Source organism: Helobdella robusta (assembly GCF_000326865.2).
Source record: "Helobdella robusta unplaced genomic scaffold HELROscaffold_14, whole genome shotgun sequence".
In the NCBI taxonomy this organism is placed as follows: domain Eukaryota; kingdom Metazoa; phylum Annelida; class Clitellata; order Rhynchobdellida; family Glossiphoniidae; genus Helobdella; species Helobdella robusta.
Window position 1 is genome coordinate 4,115,313 of NW_008703782.1, and position 9,725 is coordinate 4,125,037.

General features: G+C 37.3%; 1 protein-coding gene across 1 annotated transcript; it reads right to left on the reverse strand.

Annotated features, from left to right (window-relative positions):
* Window positions 1–2,875: 2,875 nt before the first annotated feature.
* Window positions 2,876–6,094, reverse strand: HELRODRAFT_137839 (hypothetical protein; the record flags this gene model as incomplete). Its single annotated transcript, XM_009014915.1, has 2 exons — window positions 2,876–2,975; window positions 5,937–6,094. Coding segments are annotated over 2 exons (258 nt in total), but the record flags the coding sequence as incomplete, so codon positions are not given.
* Between the last annotated feature and the right edge of the window lie 3,631 nt (window positions 6,095–9,725).

Here is a 9,725-nt window from a genome sequence, read left to right on the forward strand (position 1 = left end):
CACACACACACACACACACACACACACACACACACACACACACACACACACACACACAGACACACACACACACACAGACACACACACGACACATACACACACACACGAGATGCAAATCTACTGATCTTCACCTGACAACGAAAATAACAAAACGCTAACACTGCACAACGGACACATTACATTAAAAAAAGAAACACCTAACTCGCCACAGGCGGCACCATGGTAATGCACGTAAAAACATGTTACAAAATTCCTAGCGACAAAATATACAGCGGTGAAAAAAAAATTTTTTTTTAATTAGGACAGGGTAGAAAAAAAATAGAATAGGTGGTTAAACATCTGTAGAGGGCAGGCGGCCATTGACGACTCGGCGGTGGTCGGCGTTGATGACGTAGATCTTTTTGTTCCTGCCACTGCTGTAAATCATCGGGACGGAGTGGTAGTCAGGCTTGGAGAAGCACAACTTGTAGCTGGCCTTGGCACGGAACAGGCAGAATCCAATGATGAAGAGGAAAGCGAGTAGGAGAAGGATGCCTAGGACACAGAACAAGACTGTGTACATGTAGTCACTCTTTGGAGGGATTGGAGTTGTCGTCGGAGTTGCTGGAGGAGCTTTTGATGTCGTTGACGTTGTTGAAGTTGGTGTGGTTGGTGTGGCCTTCGACGTTGTGGTTGTTGTTGTGGTTGTTGTTGTTGATGTTGTCGTTGTGGTTGTTGTTGATGTTGTCGTTGTGGTTGTTGTTGACGGTGTAACAACACTTGGGAGTGTGGTGGTTGATGTAGTTATTGGTGTAGATGTTATGTTGATGTACATCGTTGTGGTTGTGTCTGGTGGAATTAAAGGAACATCTGGTTGTTTTGTTGTTGTTGTTGTGGTTGTTGTTGTGGTTGTTGTTGTAGATGTTGTTGTTGTCGATGTTATTGTTGTTGTTGTAGATGTTGTTGTTGTTGTCGGTGTAACTGTGGTAGTAGATGTTGTAGTTGTAGTGGTAGTAGTGGTAGTTGTAGTTGTTGTTGTGGAAGTAGTAGTAGTTGTAGTAGTAGTTGTGGTTATTTCTTCTTCCTCTTCCTCCTCATCAACATCTGCACTTCCGTCAGGCGCGATGTAACTCACATTCATGCACCTACCTGAGCGTGGATTTAACATAGGTCATCATTACATGATGATAGTCCATTTGAATGGATTGAGATTGGAAAGCACTTCCTTTCCATTTAATAAGTTAGTTATCGTCTGAGGCTACATAAAATTTAGGTAAAGTGGATGGAGTTTAAAAGGAGTTTCCATTTAAACTGGATGCTACTTGTTTGAAATTGTATGCAACAATTTTTGCAAAATGCGACATCAACATGCATAAAAATGTACCGGAGGTAACAACAACACATTTGATCCAAGACATTTGATTGAGGTTATGATGACCTATGTCACATCTGACATAGGTCATCATAACATAATGATAGTCCATTTGAATGGATTGAGATTGGAAAGTATTTCCTTATAAACAATCATCGCTATAAGTACGACTTGAGTTACAACGAAAGCAGCGGCTAGACGAGAACAATTTGAGTCAATGATTTAAAAATATTTTAAAAACATTTTACGACCGAATAATACAAAAGGTTACAAATAATAAGTTTTATAAACAGAGAAATAAGAATAGAAACCAGCTGAAGAGAAAGGTTGATCGAGGCAGCAGGTCTCCATGTCCTCATCAGAGTCGGACGGGGGAGAGCAGGCGGGAATGCACTTGAGGTTCATGACGAGGAGGGAGAAGCCTTCGTTGCAGACCAGACACTGCTTGCCGCTCTTGCACTTCAAACACTTCTGGTCGCAGGCTTGGCAAGTCTGTAGCGTGTGCAATTGAGGGAAGGAACAATATGGTGGTGCATCGTTATTACATGCAGCGGACGAATAAATTAAACAATGTGTACGTGCGCTATTGTGAAATGAAAAAAATAATCCATTAGATTATGATTTGTAGTAGGTCGAAAAATATGTATTTGATTTCTGTTCACTATTTAGTGGTTCTCCATTCTAAACAGGCGTACAAATGCGAACTGTTTTCCAATAGAGTATCAAGCAGAAGATGAACCTCTCAGATTATCTCATGCTCGTTAACTAAGTTACGAATCAAATATGAAATCAACTAAGCACCAATAAAATAATTGAAAAGTGATTCCTATTCAGCAGCAAGTCACCTTCGTTTTTTCATCAAAGAACTGGTTTCGCTGACAATTAACGGACTCGCAGAGGTTGTATTCATCGAGATAGTATGAGGCCTGACACGACGTGCACTGCAGCGGATTGGACTCTGTTGTTCAATGCAAATTAATTACACTTGAGACAAATTAAATTTGAAAGAAACGAAATAGATAGAAATAATAATTTGAAATTAAACATAAAAACACAGTACAATAGGGCAAATGATACGAACCCAAACAGTGTTTGCAGTTGCCAAGACATTTGAGACATTCCATGTTGGACGAGTAGTAAGCATTCGGACACTCCCTCACGCACTGACCAGATGTGGACGACGACGAGTTACGTAACATGAAGTGACCTGAGGTTATCATTGTTCATAAGTCACTACAACAGAATTGTTAAAACATTTCGATACATGTGCGAGTGTGCTCACGGCGGTAAGCCTAACCCTAACCCAAAAAATTAATTTTCCTGGTACTAGAGAGTTAAATAAAGTTGTGAATCCATTAAGATTTAAATGTTTTCTCAACTATCAAACTTTAAAAGCTGGAAAATTTGTTTATTGATTCAGGATTAATGGTTGCCTGTGCCATTTGAATAATAATAATAACAACAACAACAACAATAACAATAATAATAATAATAATAATAGAGCAAAATGTTAAAAATAAAAGAGCAGGAGACATAACGAAGACACTCACCAATCTTGCACTGCAGACAGTGATGAGCTGCAGGTCCCGAACACCTATCACATGACAGGTCACACTTCTCACATCTATCGCTCTTCACGTACTCTCTACGAATATAAAAATTTTTTTTTAGAAACATTAACTTTGATTAAATAACATTAATTAACATTATCTGATTCAGATGAAATAAACTGTCTTCAATAATTCAAACTCAAGTGCGCTTCTAAACATTTAATAGTAATATCTACGCGTATACACACACGCCCAAAAAGATGCATCATCACCTATAGTCATAAACAACATACATTTTACACATGAGCAATAATATCAGAGAATTATGGAAAAAAGAATCCGAGAAAAAGGAAGAAATGGAAAACTAACAGGTCGGTGCACTTCCTAACGCACTGTCCAAAGGAGTAGAGCAGTCCTTGCTTGCATGTGATGCACCTCATACTGGAACTGCCAGAACATGTAGCGCATGAATCATGGCATGGCTCGCATCTAAAAAATTCTGTTTGTAAGTAGAAGGCTTAAGCTATCATTGAAATGTAAGAAATGTAAGTCTGCGACGAAATGTATGATTCATACATATTAGTATCTCGTTAACATGACTAAATAAAATGGTTTTAAAAATTATAAAAGTATTAAAAATAAATTAAAAACATTTAAGAAAGAATTTATAGAACAAATGTACAAAGATCTTTTTCTAAATATTAAATCAATGATGAAGAGTTATGAGAGAGTATGAAATAAGTCAAACGATATATATGAAAGTTATTAACTCGTATTCCTTTCAAGGTATGTCGTGTTGAACGTTTTATCGGGACACTTGTCTATGCATCTGCCTTTGTAGAATGCTCTGAAATATTTTTAGCTAGCGATGTAGACGATTTATTAAAACATTAAATTTATTTGAAGTAAACTTAAAATTTTACAGTGAGCAGACAACCACAGAGAGAAGAACTAACAAGGGGGTGCGGCAGGCCCTGCAGTCATCCTCCCTATCTCCGTGGCACGTTTGACATTGGGCTCTGCACGGGCGGCATATGCTCTGCACATCGTAATAATAACCTGACATAACGATTTGACGGTTTGGAAATCATCTTGAATTAAATAAAACCATCGAATTATCTTTCAATGTAACAACAAGTTAGAATGGAATAGCACACCGCATCGAAACAAAACCATCAACAAACTCTGCCTCCCAAGACGGTTTCCTCATTTCATAACCCAATACTTTTGCGTGATTTACATACAGCAGTTTTTTTATTTGGTTTTTTCATTGTAAACCTTTTCAGAGCGAACAAAATCATAGCAAATAATTATTTCATCCAATGTTAATAAGCCACCTTAACTATTTCCTTAATGTGAAGAATATTTATTTTTCATAATAAATCCCCGATTATCGTATTTAAGATTAATAAACCGACCTACGTTTTCAATTTACACATAAACAACGAACGAATGAATGAATGAGTGAGTGAATGAATGAATAAATGAATGAATGCATATATAAACAAATGCATGAATGAATGAACGAGTAAACGAATAATAAATGAATAAATATGAATCCAGAGATGTGTGAACTTCTAAAGCATTACATACATTGATGATAGGATGAAGGGCGCAATAAAAAACCTCAATAATTAAAAGGAACGAAACATCATAACGAGATCATTATAATCAGGGACGGATGCACCGGCTTGCATGGAATCATTCCACATGCCTGCCCAGAGAAAAAATGCCTCAGAACATATTGATATTAACGTAAAAAGCATCAACAACATCTTAAGTAACATTCTGAAAGTCGAGGCATTATTGTGACGTCATCAAAGTGTACCTACGTATTCACGTCTCAAAAATGTATTTTTTTATTATTTTAAAAAATCAGTTTATAAATCAGTGTTCTTTAAAAAATCAGAATCCAAAAGACGCAGAAAGTGTTACAACATGCAAGGATGCAAAGAGTAGTATAAAATGATACCGGAAAATAAATAACGGAGTAAGAACGTTTAAGCCTAATAAGCATGGAAAATAAAATGAGGGTGTTGGTGGGAACACAACATTACATCAATAACATCATAGTTAACATCAGAAGCATTAAAATAACATCAATAACATCAAAAGCAACATCAGAAACATCAGACATACTACCGAAGACATCATAAACTACATCATTAGCGTCGTGAATATGGCAAACGAAACTTAAAAAGAAAATAAAACGCTTCTACAGATATAACATAAACAATGACTCTAACGCCAAAAACCACAACCACAACGCAATCATGTCAATAAAAACATATAAATGGAAAATTTATGGAAACTCTCCTGTCTATTAAAAATTATTTTTTAGCGCAACACTCCACAAAGCAAATACTAAACAAGTACGCGCAAGTCTTTGCGTCCGAAAATCTACATGCAAAATAGATCATTGAAACTGACTCAACATGCATTTGAACTAGGTAAAGTCGTCAAAACGGATAAGACCCAATGAAACGTTCGGTTAAAAAAAATAAATAGAAATAGTTGAAGAACAAACCAGGTGGGCATTCAGGGTGACAAACATTGTTGAACCTCTTGAATGGTGGAAAACAGGCCTGACACTCTGAGACGTTCGGACCACTACATTCACTGCACCATGGATGACATCTGTTGATGACATGACATTGTTGTTGTTGTTGTGCTGGTTGTTGATGTTTTGGTTGTTGTTCAGCTGAATGTGCTATAGGTACTAAAATTGATGCTGATTTCAATTTAATTATTCAGCACTTATACCAAGCCTGTTATTTTAGCTGAATTTGATTAACTGAATCAAATTGAGCAAAAAATTAAAAAGCACATGAAATTATTATATATAATAAAAAATTGTAAGGAACTTGGAAAACGTAGCACAACGCAAAACATGACGAAAGTTGAACGTTTGAAAATACAACCAGGCTAGCTAAACAAATACAAACTTCTTGCAAACAGAGGCTACGTTGTTTGCTCCACTGCCTCCATCATTTCTGCCATCTTGTTTCCTTTCCACATCAACACTGCTACTGGACTCTGCTGGATTGTTTTGACTGGTGGGATGTTTGTAGTAACCAGGTGAACAGTGTTGCACGCAGAGGTTCTCTTGCCACAGGTGCTTCATGGAGCAAGTGAGGCAACTTGTAGCGAGTTCATCGCTGCACGAACCACAACTTTCATGACACGCCACGCAACTGGGTGGTAGATAGATAGAAGGTAGGTAGGTAGGTAGGTAGGTAGGTAGGTAGGTAGGTATGTAGGTAGGTATGTAGGTAGGTACATGTTATAGGCAGGCAGGTATATATATGTTAAATATTAAAAAAAACACCATGCGCAAAAATTATCATTTCCCACTTATTAATCTCAAGACATACGTGCCTCACGTCAACAGCATCCAAGAAAATAACATTATCTAACTAAATACTTCAACTCGTATATACTCATATACTTCAACACGCATACGTGTACGCAACGTACACACACACACACACTTGCACACACACATACACACTTGCACACCTGTTGTTAGTGTGTCTGTAATGATCTTGAGGGCACTCACGGAGACAGACGACAGCGTTGCCCTGCTTAATAAGCTCGTAGCCAGCAAGGCATGCAGAACAAGTGTGGGCATCGGTGCATTCTGTGCATTGTTCCTGGCATTGTTCGCATTTCGACTGAGAATCTTGAACAAAATGTAAGAAAGTTCAAAGTTTTTGCAATATAAAATAATGTCTGTTTGTATTTAGTGACTAAATAATAAGCAGAATGCCAAAAACAATCTCTATCATTCAAAATATTAAAACTGAAACCGTACCGTTAAATAAATAATGCTCAATAACATAACATAACTACACTACAATCAAAGTGGGAAAGAGGAAGAAGTGAGACATCATAACAGAGGGATAAACTGACCGACATAGAAGCCCAGCGGACAGAACTCCATGCACAAGGAAGACATGTTACTTTGGTAGAGAACAAACTGATCCAAGCAGGAAAGACATTCCAGGTAAGTGTCATTCTCATTCCCGACTGAGTACATGCTCATATCGTGCCCATTATCGTCGAATGACGTGAACCCATAATTGTATTGGCCCAGTTCGGTGATGTTGGATTTGTCGTAGGTCTTGTTGTTGATGAGGAAGGAATATTGTTGCTGGTGAGGATACTGTTGGTGGAGGACAGTGTGTGGCAGTTGTTTGATGGTGCATTCGTGGCAGGGAGCTCGGCACGACATGCAAATGTTGGTCAGACCGTACACGTACGTTGTGTTGGGGCACTTCGGTACACAGCTCCTGCGTGCCAGGTTGTTGTGTTGTGTTTTGTGGTGCGTTCAATGCAACTGCTGTTGGTACGTTTCTATTTCATTATTAATGCGCTGTTGATGTTTTGTTGTGTCCTGGACAATTGTAATCAATAATGTTTTGACGAGTATTTCAGACACTTTTATTTCAAATGTTATAAACGTTACGACATTCGCTAGAAAAGAATGAGAACTTGTTTTTATACAACTAGTTTTGAAATTTAAATATAAGTCACAAATAATAATAATAATAATAATAATAATAATACAATAGTTTGTAAAATAAAACATGGTAACGTATGGCTGATTACATCAGTAACAAGGTTACGAATATCTAAGCACCAAGCATCTTTGTTATATCTATCCATACATACACTACACATTACACATCCAACAGTAAAAGCTCATCTATAGCTTTTGAAAGGTTAATTTACAGTAATTTAATTGCATATACAAGCACTACATGGAGCAACAAACATTTGCAGTTTATACACATAAAAAAAAGTTTATTGGCCACTTGAACATCAAGTGAGTGACATTTCAATTATGTTGGGAGGTTTGAGGTTAACTGGGCAACGTATGTATACTCTCATTATCTGGTAATTAACTCTGGCCAAGTGCTTTCTAACAATACATTAGCACAACACTCCAAGACACTTGGAAGTTTCAAAACATATTCGGTAACGATTGTTACCTGATGGCTGCAGTGCATCAAATGTACGCAATGAATCATTATCCATTTATCAACATTCATTTATTTCCTACAATGGCGAAAAATATTTCAGGGTCTTCATATTTCTAATTTAGATTCAAACTTGTTCACATTCGTCACAAATCGGAATGAACAGCAGCCACAATCAAAACAACGACATCAACAACAGCAGTGGCATCATCGGCAACAACATTACAACATAACGACAACAAATACTTAAGGACAACCAGAGAACAACAACAACAATGACAAACCCGTCACTGGCTACTTGAAAATGTTTGCACATGGTGCAGTTGTACTCGCTGGGACCTGTACAATCAACACACTCCTCATGGCAAAACGTTCTGTTCTGGTTGTATAGTGACATTTTTTCATATGCTATTCACACGCTATTCTTCAATCTACTGCAAAGACTACAATCAAATAATAACACACAATGGCCATAAAATTAACGACAGATAATGTTGAGCGCTAGATAAATGGCTACTTGAACCAAAGACAATCATTTTATTTTTATCATTATTATCACGATAAAGGCCACAGCATTAGTCGTAATTATCGCCATCACCATCATTCCCATATCATCATCGACATCATTATCATCATCATCGTCTTCATCATTTTTACTTATTATTTTAGTCACCATTATAATCAACGACAACCTAATAGAGCAATTATCATTTTTAACATCATTATTATCACCATCATCATCATCATCATCACTATCACCATAATCGCCATCATCATCACTATCACCATCTTCACTATCATCATCGTCGTCGTCGTCATCATCACCATCATCATTACTACCATCATCATCATCACCATCATCATCATGTGACCTACCTCAGCAGTGACGTTAACTTCCATCCTGGTCTGATTGAGATATGATGATTGGTTGAAGTGGTCAACGTAATCCTCCTCGCCATCGTACGTGTCATCGTAGAAGCTGGTCGTTATGTTCAGTGGCTCCGTAGTGTTGACGGGCTGCTCCTTCGTCCCGTGCCACATCATCTGCCAGCCGTGGAAGGTACCTTGCAAAAAAGTTTCAGAAGAATTTGAACTATAGATACGAAATAAAACGCATGGAATGAAAAATTATTATATGTGTATGCGCGTGTGTGTGGTGTGTGAGTGTTTGTGTATGTGTGTGTGTGGTGTCTGTCTGTTTGTCTGTGTAAATGACAGTACGAAATAAATGCTGACGATAGTATGAAAGCTGATGATAGTAATAGTTGTTAATAGGCCAGTCATGATTTACATTTATCCAAATTACACATACACATATGAACAGGAAGTATATACATACACACATACATACAAACATAGATATATACATGCATGCATGGATACATACATACATGCATATATACATACGCATGCATGCATGCATGCGTACTTACTTACATACGTACATACATACATATATACAAACATATATACATACATACAAAAATAAACACACACATACATACGCGCACATACAAACACAATCATCATGACAACCAACCAAACTGAGCAAATTAAATACATCTCGCCAACAGCAAGGCAATCAAGTTAAATGTGGTGGCAAGTTAAAACGAACAAAACCAACAACAAAATCAAATTACTCATGCGTTATATCGAAGCACGTAACATGACGCATACAATGTAGGATACAGTTACTCGCACATGTTAGCACATACTTCATAACCACGCAAAAAAAACGTTTAAACACCAAAAAATCATCCTGTTAAGCTGAATAATAACACAACACAGTACAAAACACGTCACACAAAGAACATAACAGCGTAATGCATACCACCACATTAA